This window comes from Odocoileus virginianus, chromosome 29 (genome assembly GCF_023699985.2).
Source record: "Odocoileus virginianus isolate 20LAN1187 ecotype Illinois chromosome 29, Ovbor_1.2, whole genome shotgun sequence".
NCBI classification, from domain to species: Eukaryota; Metazoa; Chordata; class Mammalia; order Artiodactyla; family Cervidae; genus Odocoileus; species Odocoileus virginianus.
The window spans coordinates 43478838-43498321 of NC_069702.1; the positions used below are offsets into that span (position 1 = coordinate 43478838).

The window sequence follows — 19484 nt, forward strand, 5'->3', positions numbered from 1 at the left end:
GGAATCGCTGCATCTCTGGTGAGGATATATTTATTATTGACTTATTAGAGGATTTCTTTTATAGTGATCTTAGAAAACCCAGACTGCTACATCTTTTTGTTACCTGTATTATATATGAAGAGTTTTAAGAATTTCATTTAGGGTTCTAGTCTGCGGACTTCCCTGGTCATCCAGTTGCTAGGACTCAGCTCCCAATGCAGAGGGCCCGGGTTCCATCCCTGGTCAGGGAACTAAATCCCACATGCCACAACTAAAGATTCTACATGCTGTAACGAAGATTGAAGACCCCGGGCTACAGCTAAGACCTGGCATAGCCAAATGTATAAGTAAATGTTAGGGGAAAAGACTCTAGGGTGTGGAAACTATCAGAAATGGCAGCAGCAGCGCCAGTATTGATGACAATAGTGATGGTCAGGTGGGAGCTCTGTGAGAACAAGGGTCTCGTCTGTTTGCCCCTCTGTGTCTAGCCCTGGGTTGACACCTAGCCACAGCCAGTGTGTGTTTATAGTTGTTGAATAGATGGATGATAAATAATAGCCAGCATTTATAAACTGTTTCTTTGTAGGTACTTTGTTAAATACTTCAAATAGGTTCTCTCATTACCTCTCAACAATTTTTTTGTATTATTTTGTATTTTTTGCTGTATTTCATCAAGTTTACTTGTTGCTGATTATAAAGCACACTTCTATCTGTAACTGAAAAAAAAAACACAAAAATAAAACTATAGCACAGTGTTTTCTTATCACTTAGGATTTTTATGTCTATCCTAAGAGCTATTTTAGAATTACGTACAGATTTGTCACATCGTTTATTTATGTACCTAAAAAGGGAAACAAATTTATTCAAGTAATCCTGAAACAGTTACACATTCAGAATCTGACTCCTGTGCAATCACTTTCCAATTCTGTCATTGATTCTTGTGTTTTTCCACACAATGTCGACTTCTGTGCCATTTTGGGTGTTTCTAGGATTTTCTTCCAATCTGTTAATACCCAGTTCTGTAAGTACTGATGCTGGCACTTTACTGTTTGACTAACCTCAGTGTTATTTCTTTTTTCTCAATTGAAACATGTTACTGCTAGTTAAGCAACTGTTATTCATATTCAGCAGGATATAACCAAAATGTTAATAGTGATTTTCCCCAGTGGTAGCTGGATTACAGAATGTTCTCATATCCTTGTTTGTCATTGTCTGTCTTCCAAAATTTGTACATACGCCCATGATTAAAACTTCCTTTTCTTCAGTTACAGATCATGACATCACTTGGTCTCATCTTATTCAACCTCTTTTGGGGAGACTGGGGATAACATTAATCACTCTCCCTGTTGGTCATGCTGCCTTAAGATGTAGGAAGTTCCTTCATCTGCCCCTGGTGGGACCAGGTTCTCTGCTGACCTCCAGTGGCCACAGGCGGTATGGCACTGAGCTCGAGATGGGTCAGTGGCTTAGTCACGTCCGACTCTCTGCTACCCCGTGGACTATAACTCACCAGGCTCCTCTGCCCATGGCATCCTCCAAGCAGGAATAGTGGAGTGGGTTGCCATTTCCTTCTCCAAGCAAGAGACAGTCTTGTTGAATGTATTATTTGCTGGTCAGTGCAGAACATTTGGATTTCCACTAGCACTTTCAGGAAAGCACTTTGTAATTGCTCTTGAAGTAGGCAGTGCTTTCTCCCAAATCCCCGTGTCCGTGTCACCTGCCTGCCTTCCAGTGCAGCTTGAACCTTCCACATAAGCGATTGAGGAGTTTTTATAAGAGCTATAAAGAAATGAGACATTACGAATAGGAAAATAATTATAGACAACAATCTTGTATTAACATCAAACTTGCTAAGAGACTGGATCTCAATTATTCCCACCACAAAAAAGGAATCATAACTATGTAAATTTAGGAATACTAGCTAACACTACAGTGAGGAGGATCATGCTGTAATATTGCAGTATAGAAATGAATCAAGTCAACATGTCATATGTCAACTGTATTTCAGTTCTGAAAAAAAGATATACAGTGAAGAATTCATGTGCATAAAACAGAACTTGTATAAGCAGATTTAGTCCGAATCCTGAGTGAGCTTATCGGCTTTTTTCTGTTTTTTTATGTTTAGGGTTTTATTTTATTGCTGTGGTTTTGTTTTGTTTTGGATTTTTTTACCACGTTGTGGGAGGGCATAGTTTGGGAATAGAAAAGCACATAGGCAGCAGTGCTCCTTATCCTGGAACCAGAACAGTAAGACCTTTCCGTTGAAATCATCTGCCCCTTTTACTCTCTGAGATGGATAATCACAGCAGGCAGGGACATTGGTTAGACCAGAGCAAGGGGCACTTCCCTTTTTGGAGCCTTGCTGGGCATGGGGATGGCAGGCTGGCAGGCAGAACACATCACAGAGTAGTAAGTGACCACTGAAGCAGAAGTATGTGCTAATTTTCCAGTCAGCAAGCTGTTAACCTTCTTAAATTTATAATTCCTTTGACATTCATTTTAACATTTGATCCATCCAATTAATAATGATTTTTTTTAAAAAACCCTCCATTTATTATACCCCTTAAGTCATTCTTAATTGTACTGTCAAATGTCACCTTGTAATTATCCTAAAATCACTTTTGACCAAAGCTTGTAAAAAGTCACCTTTATGTCTGAGATTATTGATCAATGCAATTTTAAGGTTATTACTTCTTAGTAATTGAACACCACCTCATTATGTTGTATACCTGCTGCCGTGATGTTGTTTGAGAATTAAGCAAGTATCTATCCCTCTGATAGTCTTTAAGTGTTACTCAGTTTTTTTTCTTTTAATCTATAACTGGGGTTTTAAGGCAGCCTAAGGGTTGTACTGTTGAAGCTGGCGAGCGGACTCTTCCTTCTGCTGGGGCTGCTGCACTGGCTTCCCCACTAGTTCCTGGTTCTCTGCGGTCGGGCGAGCGCTGCCAAAGCCCAGCTCTGCTGCTCACGGACTGCTTATCTCACGTGGGACACAATTCAGATCCCGTTAGTTTACGCTTAGCCCTCTCTGCAGTCCATCTCTAGCCTTACTTGTTTTACTTCTAGTGTATACGTATTTGCTGTCAGAACACTCTTTTCCCATTATGCCCACTAATTCACCAAGTTAAGGAAGTTGAAAGCATTATATTGTCTCCAGCAGTGCCTCTTGCTATCCATTTTCATATTGATCCTTAGGCCACAAATAGAAAATGGATGTTTTGTAGTAGACTAGTTCATTTCTTTCTGAATCTATCTCATATCCTTTCTGCCACATCCTTTGGGGATTTAATTTCTTGGCACATTAGCCGTAACATTGAATGTGCACCTAAACTGAACCTAATAGGGTATATTTTCCCTTCCTAGGACTTGATATTATTGATTAAGAATTTTTTTTTGTTATTGCTATTTTGCTGATAGGATGGTCAAAATGTGTTCTCTGGTAGTTTTAATGTGTTACTTCTTGATTACAACTGAGCATATTTTTATTGGTCATATTTTTATTGGTCATTCTTTATGAAAGAAATTGGTTTGTTTCATAAATTGATATCTTAGCCCACTTATCATTTTTGATGGTCCTTTTGTTATTGCTCTTTATATATTCTGAATAAGAATAATTTGTTTCATAAAATTACGTGGGAAATGTCCCCTTTTTTGTTTGTTTGTTTTTTTTGTTTTCTGGAATGGTTGTATAAATATCATTATCATGTCCTTAAATGTTTAGTAGAATTTCCCCCAACATATCTATTTTAGTGTTATAGATTTCATTCTAAGTATTCCTTAGGCTGCATGCTGCAAGTTCTGATATGTATTTTCATTATCATTCATTTCAAAATATTTTCCAGTTTCCCTTTGTAATTTCATCTTTAATCCATGGCGTATAGAAGTTACTTTATTCTCATTATGAGTTGAATTATTTGAACGTTGCTGAGACTTTTTCTGTGATTCATTCACTTCAGTTCAGTTCAGTCGCTCAGTCGTGTCCGACTCTCTGTGACCCCATGAACCACAGCACGCCAGGCCTCCCTGTCCATCACCAGCTCCTGGAGTCCACCCAAACGCACACCATTGAGTCGGTGATGCCATCCAGCCATCTCACCCTCTGTCATCCCCTTCTCCTCCTGCCTTCAATCCCTCCCAGCATCAAGGTCTTTTCCAGTGAGTCATCTCTTCGAATCAGGTGGCCAAAGTATTGGAGTTTCAGCTTCAACGTCAATACTTCCAATGAACACCCAGGACTGACCTCCTTCAGGATGGACTGGTTGGATCTCCTTGCAGTCCAAGGGACTCTCAAGAGTCTTCTCCAATACCACAGTTCAAAAGCATCAATTCTTCGGCACTCAGCTTTTTTTATAGTCCAACTCTCACATCCATACATGACTACTGGAAAAACCATAGCCTTGACTAGACGGACCTTTGTTGGCAAAGTAATGTCTCTGCTTTTTAATACGCTGTCTAGGTTGGTCATAACTTTCCTTCCAAGGAGTAAGCGTCTTTTAATTTCATGGCTGCAGTCACCATCTGCAGTGATTTTGGACCCCAGAAAAATAAAGTCAGCCACTGTTTCGCCATCTATTTGCCATGAAGTGATGGAACCGGATGCCATGATCTTAGTTTTCTGAATGTTGAGCTTTAAGCCAACTGTTCCATGCTCCTCTTTCACTTTCAAGAGGCTCTTGAGTTCTTCTTCACTTTCTGCCATAAGGGTGGTGTCATCTGCATATCTGAGGTTACTGATATTTGTCCCACAATCTTGATTCCAGCTTATGCCTCTTCCAGCCCAGCGTTTCTCATGATGTACTCTGCATATAAGTTAAATAAGCAGGGTGACAGTATACAGCCTTGACGTACTCCTTTTCCTATTTGGAACCAGTCTGTTCCATGTCCAATTCTAATTGTTGCTTCCTGACCTGCATACAGGTTTCTCAAGACGCAGGTCAGGTGGTCTGGTATTCCCATCTCTTTCAGAATTTTCCACAGTTTATTGTGATCCACACAGTCAAAGGCTTTGACATAGTCAACAAAGCAGAAATAGATGTTTTTCTGGAACTCTCTTGCTTTTTCAGTGATCCAGCAGATGTTGGCAATTTGATCTCTGGTTCCTCTGCCTTTTCTAAAACCAGCTTGAACATCTGGAAATTCACGGTTCACGTATTGCTGAAGCCTGGCTTGGAGAATTTTGAGCATTACTTTACTAGCGTGTGAGATGAGTGCAATTGTGTGGTAGTTTGAGCATTCTTTGGCATTGCCTTTCTTTGGGATTGGGATGAAAACTGACCTTTTCCAGTCCTGTGGCCACTGATGAGTTTTCCAAATTTGCTGGCATATTGGGTGCAGCACTTTCACAGCATCATCTTTCAGGGTTTGAAAATGTGATTCATTATAATGTTTGTTTTTATATGATATATATATCTGCAAAAAAATGTGTATGTTACAGCTTTGGGGTAGTAAATAATGTTTGTGTGTCAAATAATTCAGGTTTCTTAGTTGTGTTGTTCAAATTCTCTATATTTTATTGATTTTATTATATTAGTTGCTATAATAGGTGATAATAATCTCCCACCACAATTACAGGTTTGACTTTGTAGTTCTGTCATTTTTTACTTTATGTATGTTTAGGTTTTTATTTGACACATACAAGTTCAGAATTGTTACATCTACCTGGGAAATTGAGCTTTTTATTAGTATGAAGGGTCCTTCTTGGTTTTTGCTTTAATGTATACTTATTTACTGTTACTATAGCTATATGAGATTTCTTTTGATTAGTTTTATACGATATATTTTTCCCCGTCCTTTTTATTTCACGGTTTTTGCATCCTTATGTTTAGATATGTATTTTGTAAGTAGTGTATAGTTAGACTTTACTACTATATCTTTGCCAAATGTCAGTTCTGCATGGCTCTGTGGGTCTGGTTCTGGACTCTGTTCCATGGATCTGTTTGTCTGTCTTTACGTCAGTATCACAATGTCTAAATTATTGGAGGCCTGCATTAAGTGTTAAGGTCCACTAGTGTGGATCCTCTAATTTTGATTATTGGGTATAGTGATCTGTAATTTTTTTAGTAATATTTGGGTATTATAAGAAATGCCCAGATATTATCTGGCTTGGATATAAGGGTAATGGTGGAAAGTAATTAGAAAGTAATTACTCTAAGTAATCATAATTGGAAAATAATCTCTTCAGTTTTTGGGAAAAGTTTGTGTGGAAATGGAATTTATTTCTTCCTTAAGTATTTGGTAGAATTAGCCAATGAAGTTTTCAGTGGAAACTGCTTGGAAATACGTATTTTTGAAAGAGAAAAACACATTCTGAATTTTTGGTAGTGATTTCCACTCCAACTAAATAATACAGGGTTTTCATTTAATTTCATAAATTTTATATTTGTATCTTATGCTGAAAATCTTGATTTTTAATATCATTAGCATGATTACCCATGGCTTTATCTATAATGTGTGTGTGTGTTTAGTTCAAAATAATAATTACAGTATTCAACATCTTTAATTTTGTTTTACTATTAAATATTTTCTTGATTGCAAATCAATACTAAAACCACGGTAAAGTCAGGGAACTATAAATTCCATTCCTGCCCCCACCTTGCATTTTCGTCCTTTGATGTTTTTTGGAGGAGGTAAGGGGGCAAAAATCATATATATATGGTCCTACTTATTTTCTAAGTTCCTTTTATATTTCTTTCATCTTCTTTGCACCTGGCTATTTTCACTGAACAGTGTGTCTTAGAGCTTGTCCCTCAGAAGCACAAAGGGGTCTTTTTCACTCTTGTGTGTCACAGCCTAGTACTTTGCTATATGGGTGTACCGTACTTTATTTAACCAATCTCCTACTGATGGGTATTCAGGAAAAATAGTAAAAGATGTTTTCCACATTCTAGTCCACTGCATTGAAGCGTTGACTAGTAGAACTATTTAGCCTAATTTTAACAGCATTTTTATTAAAAACTTATTCATTTATATATTACAGCAAAAATTCATTTTACAGTATGCTAGGTTTACTGTGTGGTATGATGAGGACTGAATGAGTTTTTTAGTTAGGAAGGTAAATTTCTGTACTTTTTATTATTTCTTTGGGCTAGTTTTCTTGCATTAGGGTGAGTGTAAGACTTTGGAGGCTTTTCCTTGTAGCAAGTGCTTCTGTTTATCTTAAGAGACTTCTTGCTTATACAACCACTCTTACCCCTCATCTAGGTGAGTGATGGTGTGATCACTCCCCTAGAGCCAGACATCCTGGAATGCAAAGTCAAGCGGGCCTTAGGAAGCATCACTACGAACAAAGCTAGTGGAGGTGATGGAATTCCAGCTGATCTATTTCAAGTCCTAAAAGATGGTGCTGTGAAAGTGCTGCACTCAATATGTCAGCAAATTTGGAAAACTCAGCAGTGGCCACAGGACTGGAAAAGGTCAGTTTTCATCCCAATCCCAAAGAAAGGAAATGCCAAAGAATGTACAAACTACTACACAATTGCACTCATCTCACCCGCTAGCAAAGTTAATGCTCAAAATTCTCCAAGCCAGGCTTCAACAGTATGTGAACCGTGAACTTGCAGATGTTCAAGCTGGATTTAGGAAAGCCAGAGGAACCAGCAATCAAATTACCAACATCCACTGGATCATCAAAAAAGCAAGAGAGTGCCAGAAAAAACCTACTTTTGCTTTATTGACTATGCCAAAGCCTTTGACTGTGTGGATCACAACAAACTGGAAAATTCTGAAAGAGATGGGAATACCAGGCCACCTGACCTGCCTCCTGAGAAATCTGTATGCAGGTCAAGAAGCAACAGTTAGATCTGGACATGGAACAACAGACTGGTTCCAAATTGGGAAAGAAATAGGTCAAGGCTATATATTGTCACCCTGCTTATTTAACTTCTATGCAGAGTACATCATGTGAAATGCCAAGCTGGAAGAAGCACAAGCTGGAATCAAGATTGCCGGGAGAAATATCAATAACCTCAGATACACAGATGACACCACCGTTACGGCAGAAAGCGAAGAAGAAGTCAAGAGCCTCTTGATGAAAGTGAAAGAAGAGCATGAAACAGTTGGCTTAAAGCTCAACATTCAGAAAACTAAGATCATGGCATCCGGTTCCATCACTTCATGGCAAATAGATGTGGAAACAATGGGAACAGTGACAGAAAACAGTTATTTTTTGGTGCTCCAAAATCACTGCAGATGGTGACTGCAGCCATGAAATTAAAAGATGCTTGCTCCTTGGAAGAAAAGCTGTGACCAGCCTAGAGAGCATAATATTAAAAAGCAGAGACATTACTTTGCCAGTAAAGGTCCGTCGAGTTAGAGCTATGGTTTTTCCAGTAGTCATGTATGAATGTGAGAGTTGGACCATAAAGAAAGCTGAGCACCGAAGAAATGATGCTTTTGAGCTGTGGTGGTAGAGAAGACTTTTGAGAGTCACTTGGACTGCAAGAAGATCAAATCAGTCAATCCTAAAGGAAATCAGTCCTGAATATTCATTGAAAGGACTGATGCTGAAGCTGAAACTCTAATACTTGGGCCACCTGATGCAAGAACTGACTCATTGGAAAAGACCCTGATGCTGGGAAAGATTGAAGCCAGGAGGAGAAGGGGACAAAAGAGAAAAGATGGTTGGATGGCATCACTGACTCGATGGACATGAGTTTGAGCAAGCTCTAGGAGTTGGTGATGGACAGGGAAGCCTAGCGTGCTGCAGTCCATGGGGTCGCAAAGAGTCGGACATGACTGAGCGACTGAACTGAACTTACTCCTCAATTTATAGTACCAATTTAGTCTAATTAATTCCTTGCTCAGGTAATAAAACCCACCGTTTTTATAACACCTCAAAGACATGCTTTCTCAGTAATTTATCAGGTTGATAAAGGGCTTATGGCTGATATATCCTGAAGTATTCTGCTTCAGAAAGTATTGACTCCTAAGCCAAACAGATTAATGTCTAGTAAATACATGTGTATTAAGATATCTTAATATTATTTCAAATTTCTGTGATTTGGTGAATAGTCTTCTCAGTCTCATATGACCAGTGGTTCTGTTTGCTCATATTTGTCTTCTATTTAAAGAATTATATTAATTATAAGTGAAAGCTGCTCAGTCATGTCCGACTCTCTGCGAGAAATCTCTAGGCCAGAACACTGGAGTGGGTAAGCTGTTCCCTTCTTCAGGGGATCTTCCCAGTCCAAGGATTGTACCTAGGTGTCCCACATTGCAGGAAGATTCTTTACCAGCTGAGCCACAAGGGAAGCCCATGTTAATAATAGTCAAGCATATTTACTCCTTTATAAATCCTCCATGGAGTTTTAACAAAGTGTTATATGATCTGAATTACATAATCTTTTCTCCAAACCTACTTCTGAGAACCCATATTCCACCCTTAACTTCTAATACACCATTTTAGCATTCTTTGATCTTAGGGAAAAAATGCAACCTTGACTTACCAAAATGGTGTATTTTTACCTCTTCCAAGGCATTGCAAAGACATTAGAATGCTTACATAGAGTCGTTAACCTTCTGCTTACTTCCCCTCCCCCAGTTTATAAGTTGCTGTTTTTATTTTATGTATTTTGTGTCAAACCCCACAAGGCATAATTGTTGTTTTGTATAGTCAATGGTCATTTTAATTTTTAAAAAATTTTATGGAGGTATAGTTGACTTAACTGTACCTATCTAAAACATACAAATTAAGTTTTGCCCTATGTGTACACCCATGAAACTGTCAGCACTCATCCGTGTATATCCTCTGGTACTGTTGTTTCTACCATCTAATCTCCTAGAAAATTAAGATAGTTAACAGTTTATTGCAATTCTGTTTTGTTTTGTAACTGGTAGAAATGGAGGTAGTGCTAGAGAATTTTCATGGTTTTTGTGCTGCTATTTTAAAATTCCTTAATTTTAGAACTCAGTTTAAAAACTTTTTCACCTGTCTTAAGCTACTTACGTTCTCTCAGGCGCCGTCAGTCTAGAAATGTAGCGCGTCTTCTGACGTTCTCGTCCATGTGCGTCGTAGGGCATCTGAGCTTTACCAGGGCTCCCCTGGCGGCTCAGCAGGGGAAGCCCCCCGCCAGTCTCCCCGGGTCGGAAAGATCCCCTGGAGAAGGAAGTGGCAACACACTCAGTGCTCTTGCCTGAGAAATCCCATGGACGGAGGGACCGTGGCGGGTAGTCCACGGGGTCACAAAAGGAGCTGGACGCGACGTAGGAGTTAAAACAGGCGTCTGGAAACCATTGATTTCTCCTGTTTGCTACCTCTTAGAAGTGACAGCAGACAAATCTAAAGGCTTTTCCAGTCTGATTGAGTCTGTATCTTAGTAATTGTGATTCCTAAAAGTGAGATTAGCATACATTTTTACTCAGTTTCTTATTCTGAGACTCTGAATACTGATTTTAATGATTTGTGTGAGAATATCCCCTTAGGTCATAGTAAAGGGATTTGTGTGCTTGTGTGTGTTTACACTCTGAGTTTTGCTTTTAATTGTATCATCTTACAGAAAATTTTCATATGTGGGGTTATAAATACTCCTTCTAGCCATGAATCCAATAGTTTTAGCCTTTGAGAGTGATTTAAATTTAATTTTCTCTTACTAAATGCTATAAGATCCTTACAATGTAAAGTAACTTGAATGACTATTTTCAAAATTGGAATTTTGCACATTCCAATTTTTTTCTAGAGTGCATCTACAATAATACTGACATTTATTAAGAGTTTACTCGTTTATGCATTTGATTGTCTCACTTAGTCCTTAAAATAACTGTGTGGTAGAAACTATTATCCCTATGTAACAGATAAGAAATAAGGCATGGGGAATTGATGCACCTTGCAAATTCAGCAGCCAGTAAAATAGCTCTGGAGTTTAAACCAGGCAGTATACATCTGAAACCTAGCCTCTTAACCAATATGAACCTTGTCATGATTAGTTTCTTTTGCTAATGCTGGAAAAGAATTGCATGAACCAAAATGTTCTCCCTAAATAATTGTAAGATTTTTACAGCTGGGCTAAAGGGCCCACTGAGACTATGTTTGAAGGTGAAGTTAATTTTTGTTTTCGTTCTTTTAGCTGATATAGCCCAGAGATATAGGATTAGCAAATACCCAACCCTCAAGTTGTTTCGTAATGGGATGATGATGAAGAGAGAATATAGGGGTCAGCGATCAGTGAAAGCACTTGCAGATTACATCAGGCAACAAAAAAGTGACCCCATTCAGGAACTTCATATCTTGGCAGAAGCCACCGCTCTTGACGTAAGTCGTTGACTTTTGCTAGATCAAATGAGCATAGCCTGCTTGATTCATGTAAACAGATTCTTAGGAATTCAAAGAATCTAGACATTTTCTTATAGTTCACTGCAGTGGATTTTGATGTATACATATACATAACAAGTTGAATTTTTCTTGAACTAATTCTCAAGGGAAATGCTAATGTTTTACTGAACCTTTGAATAAAACGTATAAAACAATGAAGTTGCACTAATTCAATTTAATTGAGGGCAAAGGGCAGCCTGAATTACGAGGAAATAGAAGTTGATGTCAGGCACGCACCACCGTTTCCTTTTTCTGCTTAGTGGCACCCCGCAGGGTCTCTGCTCACCTCATCCCTGCAGCAGCAATTTGTATCAATTTTAGTATCTCTGACCTAACCAGCCTTAATGATACATTAACAAGGTCTTTTTCTTTGTACACCAAGAAGTGTTTTAAAAGGAAGTGAAAGCAATTGAGTTTGGGCTTCAGATTGTCATTGCTAAATTGTCACTGCAACTTGATTCTTACCCTGCTTACAAATGAACAGGTTAGCCAGTTCATTTCATGGATGCTGTTAGAAGACATAAGGCTCCTGGGCCAGAGACAACAGTTTTCTTGCTCACATCACAGCAAACAGTGTGAGCACGATTGCATTTGTTTCCTTGTCCCCCAAGTCCTGTGGAGGTGAAAGAGGGCCCAGGTGGATTCCTGCTCATGCAGGGGTTTGTGACAGGAGAACTCTGGGCTTGGGAAATATCTGTCTCAGAGCCAGCAGTAAGCCTGCTTTTTCTCTCCTGGTGGGAGACATCACCTCATACTTCAGCCTCTCTCCCAATAAGCACAACCTTGAGAGATGACCTGGATTAAGAATGGTCAGACTCTTGGATCTTGGGTATACCTAAATGTGTAGAAGTGTGAGAGACCCATGATGGAATCTCTGCTGACAGCCACACATTACAGATTGATGTATTATTTTAACACACCTTGGAATTAGTCATCTTATTTAGGAAAAAACTGTCACTGATTAAACAGTTATTATTTCTTAAAATTTTAAAATAAAATGTTATTAGGAAATTATTACATTAGATGATAGTTCAGACTGTTTTCAACCTAATGTAATCTTTAATAGTTTTGGATTAGGTGTTAAAAGCCGGTTACAGTTCATTTGGAGATAACTGAACAGCAGCTAGGTAAATGAAATAATATGTTTTTTAAAGAACTACATATGTTTATAAAGTAATTACATATTTTATTTACAGCGCAGCAAAAGAAATATCATTGGATATTTTGAGCAGAAGGATTCAGAAAACTATAGAGTTTTTGAAAGAGTAGCAAATATTTTGCATGATGATTGTGCCTTCCTAGCCGCCTTTGGGTAAGTAGCCTAATAGGTACAGTGTGTTGGTGGTTGGGTCAGCTCAGCTGCTATGTTAAATTCTTGTTGTGGGTGGTGGTTTTTTGAAGATGATCTCTCATAAACATTATCTTAGTCCTCTTAAAGTCACTGACAAGTTTTTATGCCTATCTCTGACCTCTCTTTTTAGGAGTTTAAAAGTCTGTTAATTACTCTTTCTGTACTATATTTTTCAAAATGTAGGTAAGAGGAAAAGGATAGACCAGCTTCTCCTCTGTCTTTCCCTGCCTCAGAGGAACAGCGCTCCACTCCACAGCTCACCTCCCCACTGGTGTCCTTACAGCCGTCCCTTCAAACTCCTCTGGGGCTTTGATCCGCCAGTTATCCTTGCTCTCACGTGTTTCCAGTCTGACCCTTACCATGAACTGTTTTCCTTTTCCAAAAGCATGATTCTCTCATTCCTAATCTGTGTCTTCTGTCTCTTGAACTGTTAACTCATCTCTTTCTTTTCATTCTTAAATTTTTTTCAAAGATGAGTTATGCTTAACTACCCTGAATTTCTCATACTCTGATGGTTCAAATATATTAATCTCCTAAAAACTTTTACCTCCATTACCCTAAAGAAATTTCTCTCTGTGACTTCTTAAAGTGACTTTCTCAAAGTGACTTCTTAATTAGCAAAGCCGTGGTCTTTTTTTCCCAATCTTAGTTCCCCACAGTTTCTCTGAAGGATGTGACCCTGAACCACCCTGTCCTTCTGCTGTGTCTGTACTTCACTTGAATCTCCCTGGTTTGATCCTTACATTTCTGATTTCCCTGGCTATATCTTTTTTTTTTTTTTCTTTCTCTTTCAAACTGGAATCTGTTATGGTTCTGTCCTTGAGTCTCTTCTCACTGAAAATTATCTCCACCATCCTTTGATACTTTGCAGTACTATCTCTTTTCTTTGACCTGCAACTGATAAGATTCAATTGCAGTACCTTGACTAGTACAGTTGTAGTCTTGAGTAGAGCCCAGATATCGGGCATAGTATTTCCCCTCCGGTTTCTGACCTTTTCCCTTATTTTAAATGCTTCTGTAGGCTTTGTATGTGTGTTCTATTGCAAACATTATCAGTGTTTTATGAGGATGGTTGTACAAAGTAAATGATGAAGGAACTTCTCCCTTATGCTTTTTGCATTACTGTTTTCAGCCATGCAGGCCCCTCACTGTTCCTCTGGCACTGCAAGCACACTTCATAGCAGGCGTTTATCCTTACTGTCTGTATCCAAAGGGGTTTATCCAGATACCACCTCAGTTACTGGAAACAATCTGGGGTCAAAAACAGCCATTTACTGCCAAAACTTCTAATCCAAAGATAACATACTGAATCACAGAGACAGCTAACTAAAATGTCCCTTAAAAAAAATCTGCCTTGTACTAAACTTTTCCTTCAAATGTATGCTCTTCTTGGTGTTGCATAATCTTATAAGTAGGAAAGATGGGAAAGTATGTATTTCAAGTTATAGTTCATATGTTGTAAAACAACTAGCGTATTTCCTATGCATGCTTGCTCAGTCGTGTCTAAATCTTTGTGACTCCATGGACTGTAGCCAGCCAGGCTCCTCTGTCCATGGGATTTCCCAGGCAAGAATACTGGAGTAGGTTGCCATTTCTTATTCCAGGGGATCTTCCCAACCCAGGGATCAAACCCACGTCTCTTGCATCTCCTTGGCAGGCAGATTCTTTACCACTGTGCCACCTGGGATACTTTAGACATATTACTGCTGTTACTTTTCTTAAAAAATATCACTGTTTCTCCCTTTCTGTTAGAGCTGTCTCAAAACCAGAAAGATACAGTGGAGACAACATAATCTATAAGCCACCAGGGGTAAGTTGCTGTTTCTTAGTGTGTATAGTTTAAAATGTAAATATATGTATACTATAATTTGTAGTTTTGTACATGTTAATATTCACAGATTCATAAAGTTTTAGTATTGGAAGGAACCTTAAGACATCATTTTGTGCTAATCCAAACCTTTCAAAGTAAAGATGAAGACACAAGCCTAAAGTCACACAGGCATTTAGTGGCAGAGCTGGGATTAGAGACCCCCTGACCCCCAGGCCTTTCCCACTTCTGTTTCACCTTCAGTCTGGGACTCACATTCAGAACAATGCCTCAGAGGTCTGTGGCCATCACTCTAGCTTGAATGAGACTAGCCAGACTCCCACGTCTCCTGGGGTATAAGTTCACCTGGTACTTGCCAGATACTAAGGAGCACTAGGTTGTTTTTAACCCTTGGTAAGAAGTTAAGTGTATCTAAACTTAGAAGTAGCTGTTTAGGCCCAGGTGATGGTAACCACAAATAAGAAGGGCAAAACTCACAGTTATTATTACCCCAAATTGACCTAACAGTCTGAAAAAGCTGGCTTAAAACTCAGCATCCAAAAAGCTAAGATCATGGCATCTGGTCCCACCATTTCGTGGCAAATAGATGGGGGAAAGCTGGAAGCAGTGACAGATTTTCCTTTCTTGGGCTCCAAAATCACTGCGGACAGTAACTGTCACCATGAAATTAAAAGACGCTTGCTCCTTGGAAGAAAAACTGTGACAGACCTAGAAAATGTATTAAAAAGCAGAGACATCATTTTGCCAACAAAGGTCTGTATAGTCAGAGCTGTGGTTTTTCTAGCGGTCATATATGGGTGTGAGATTTGGACCATAAAGAAGGCTGAGTGCCGAAGAATTAATGTTTTGAATTGTGGTGCTAGCAATGACTCTTGAGAGTCCCTTGGACTGCAAGGAGATCGAACCAGTCAATCCTAAAGGAAGTCAGTTCTGACTACTTATTGGAAGGACTGATGCTGAAGCGAAGCTCCACTGCTTTGGCCACCTGATGCAAAGAGCCAGTTCATTCAGAAACACCCTGATGCTGGGAAAGAAGGACGACAGGACGAAGGGGATGACAGAGATGAAATAGTTCGATAGCATCACTGACTCACTGGACACGGACTTGAGCGGACTCTGAGAGATGGTGCAGGACAGGAACGTCTGGCATGCTGCAGTCCACGGGGGTCACAAAAAGACGGACACGACTCAGTGACTGAACCACAACAGAATACATACACGTGTCTGTATGAACCTATACAGACATGAATGTATGTGTAACTGAGTTACTCTGCTATACAGAAGAAATTAACACAACACTGTAAATCAGCCGTGTATGTGAAAGTCGTGCAGTCGTGTCCAGCTCTTTGTGACCCAATGCACTTACTGTCCATGGAATTCTCCAGGCCAGAATACTGGAGTGGGTAGCCTTTCCCTTCTCCAGGGGATCTTCCCGACCCGGGGATTGAACCCAGGTCTCTCGCATTGCAGGCGGATTCTTTACAAGCTGAGCCACAAGGGGAACCCAAGAATCCTAGGGTGGGTAGCCTATCCCTTCTCCAGTGGATCTTCCCAACCCAGGAATTGAACCGGGGTCTCCAGTTATCAGGGAAGTCCATAAATCAACTATACTTCACTAAAATAATACAGTCGGCTACCTTCCGAGGTGTAAAACTCTGCGAAAGTTTGTGAGCTTCTTTGTGCTTTACCTTGTTCATTAGTAAAAATAGCCATGATAAATCTAGTACCTGCTCTATGGGGATGTTTTGAGGATTAATTGAGTCAACACATACAAGGTTCTTAAAACACATACAAGGTGATAAAACAATGCTTGGTCACAGTAGTTGGCTTAGGTAATGTTAGCAATTTATCATCATTTTAGGCACTTCACAGGTACTGATTTTCAGTGAATGTGAAAACAGATAACAGCAGTTAATTTAGAGATAGCCATACCTTAGATTTATATAGTACCATGTATTTTTCAAGGCTTTTTCACTGGAAGTCTCCAAATTTTCTTCTGACGTTTTTGAAGGGAGAGATAGCTCAATTAAATCATTAGGGTAATTCTTCTTTTCCCAACACCTGCCGGCTGTTGATGCAGACACTAATAGGCATTTACCTGATGCAAATCCAAGGGAAAGGGAAGGCTTAGGCATCACAGATTAGATAATCAGGTCCCTCATAATTATAGTTAGCAGCTTATTACGGTCAGTAGTCCTCTTTCTCAGAAGTTCCATGATTTTTTGCTTCTTTTATATCCCATGTAGATTTTCTGAGCTCATAGATGGCTTTAAGAATGCAGTTTTGCCAGCACAGGTTAGATGTTTACTTTTTTCTTTGTTTTTGTAACAGCATTCTGCTCCAGATATGGTGTACTTGGGATCTATGACAAATTTTGATGGGACTTACAACTGGATTCAAGATAAATGCGTTCCTCTTGTCAGAGAAATAACATTTGAAAATGGAGAGGTATGGCTTTCTAGTGTATGTTGTTGTTTTAAATTAAGATTTCCAGAAGAGCAAGCTGCTTCTGCGCATCTTACTGCTTTAACACAGAACTTACCGTCACAGTGAGCACATCATAGCTGTCTCATAATGCAGCAGTGGCCCTCCACGCCTGCCGGCCCAGCCCCACTGCTGGCTTCCTGCAGCGGCAGTGGTTCGTGACCACCTTGAAAATGAGTCTGACGGTGAATCTGAGCCCACCCTTGGTTGAAGATTCTTATTTAAGGAGATTGCTTTAGAAGCAATGTTCTGCAGATTTTAGTTACAATTAATTATATACAGTGAATAATCCTTTGCTTTGAAAAGGTTTTTCTGATTCCTCTCCTAAAAGAATGAAACTGTGTTCTCTTTTCATTGTAAATAATGAAAGCAATTATTATTACCATGTAACTGTCCTCAGTGATCCCATGTGCCTGAAATAAAGCCCATCTCCAATTCTTAACAACTTCCATAAAAACCTAGGAGGTTGGAGGAGCAAATACAAAGAGCTCTGTCTGTCTTTAAACAGACATCTCTGTTTTTTACTGGATTTGAAAGATAGCTTTCATTTCATTTTACTCCTTCACTTTCAAAACCCACAGCCTAAGAATGTAATTTTAAAAAATAAACTTTTTTTAAGCTAAAACTTTCAATATGTATATATGCTTCAAAAGAATTATAAGTCCATAGCTCAGGTATTAAGTATACAACCCAAGAAATTATCACAGAGTAAACACTCTCATATAATTCCCACCAAGTCAGAGGTTGGCAGCTCTTAAAAAGTCAGTGAGTATTTTAAGGCTTTGTAGCTCACACAGTCTGTGTTGCCGCTATTCAGCCTGCAGCTTTAGACAGTACATAAGTGAGTGTGGTCATGTTGCAGGAAAGCTTGCTTGCTTGGCTATTGTCTTAGTTTTTATCAAGTGAACATCCTTTCTCCTTTCTCAGTTACCTGGGCTTCAGGTATGCTTATCTGAATTGATTAACATTTTTACTGTAGCAGCTCAGTTAGACCTTAGGTACTCAGAAAGATCTGGTAACTTGTCACGATTATTCACCTGCTTTGGCAGCTCTTACAGGGTTAGTTTCAAACCATTGAAAGGCACAGACCTGGAAGATCTCAGACAATTAAACAGTGGTCTGTCCTTCCTCCCCCAGCCCTGCCTCTCATCCTGTAGTGGTTGGCACATTTACTGACATTCTTTAGACTAGTTACATTCCATTACCCACAGACCCTTTAAAATATGAGGAAAGACTTGTTAACCTGTAAATCGGGTTGTCTTGCTCTCTTTCTCCTGAGTTGCTGACTACCTAACTTGTAAAGAACATACTGGTGCAGATGTGGACATGGGTACACTGGAAGCTCTAGTAGGTTGGACTACCAGCTACTGTGTTAATGTATGTAAATTAGTTTAGCAAACTAATTCACATAGATATTTTCAAACTATTAATGTATTACTTCTCTCTTAACAGTTGTTAGTTCATCTATATTTGTAGGATTTTGTTTAAACAAAAAATTTTGTTTAGTCACAAAATTAGTAATTTTGTTTATTACTAATAAAGTAATATATTTGTTTCTACTTTTAACTTCTTAGCTCTTAAATTTTCTAAAAAGTAACATGCCACATGGAGGCACTCAGAAAATGTTCTGAGAGTTCAGAACAGATTCAAGGTGTTTCTGTGTGTGTATGCACCAGGTGTATATATAAACATACACATAGGTAGTGGAAGTGTTTGTTAATAATGTTGATACACTGTATATTGATTGAAAACTGGCTGTATTATGGGGGTTTTGTCTTTTGCTCTGTATCACTTTTCAGCTGTTGGTAGGTCTCATGTAAGTGGCGTGGTTTTTGCAATAAGCCTTAGAATAAACGTAAGTTTGCAAATCAGTTAGATTTACTTATTGCTGTACACTCAGTTTTTCAGTGTTATCTGTGCAGAGTGTTTACCTTTCATGAAAACCAGCGTTTTGGAAGAGAACAGCACTGGTCTTCCCTTAGGCAGCTCATGCTTAGATATCATGGCCTCATCCAGGTCAGCTCAGGCTCACCGTAAGGCAGTCAGTTCCCACGGCACAGCAGGATGCATGGGGCCGTTCTCCGCGGTTCCTTCCTCCGCTGAGGCGTTTATTTACACCGTGGTCTCTTTTTCATGGAATGTTGCAGCTGCTCTATGTTACATGGGCTGAGGATAAAATTGTTCCTACCTAGAAAATAGCTAGAGCTGAATGGAGGGGCCTGATGATTCTCACTGAATACTTCTCTATACAGGAACTGACAGAAGAAGGACTGCCTTTTCTGATACTGTTCCACATGAAAGAAGATACGGAAAGTTTAGAAATATTCCAGAATGAAGTAGCCCGACAATTAATAAGTGAAAAAGGTAGACAGATTAAGGTGTTTATATCCTTCTTTTCTCTGTTTTTTAACTTTCCCTCCTTTCCATTACATTAATATTGACATAAGCATATTTGGATTAAAAACTTGTTATTTTAACTCCTAAAATCACATGAAAATATGGGGAAGGAAGGTATGAGTAGAGATAATGCAAAGCAG

The 19484-nt window shown here is 39.1% G+C and overlaps 1 protein-coding gene across 1 annotated transcript in view; it reads left to right on the forward strand.

Moving 5' to 3' along the window:
• ERP44 (endoplasmic reticulum protein 44) overlaps nucleotides 1-19484 on the forward strand; it is an 87778-nt gene that overhangs the window by 53591 nt on the left and 14703 nt on the right. The window contains exons 5-9 of the mRNA XM_070458423.1: nucleotides 11040-11224; nucleotides 12481-12596; nucleotides 14388-14445; nucleotides 16795-16911; nucleotides 19200-19311. Coding sequence (XP_070314524.1) covers nucleotides 11040-11224; nucleotides 12481-12596; nucleotides 14388-14445; nucleotides 16795-16911; nucleotides 19200-19311 — 588 coding nt within the window. The remainder of the gene's footprint in view (nucleotides 1-11039; nucleotides 11225-12480; nucleotides 12597-14387; nucleotides 14446-16794; nucleotides 16912-19199; nucleotides 19312-19484) is intronic.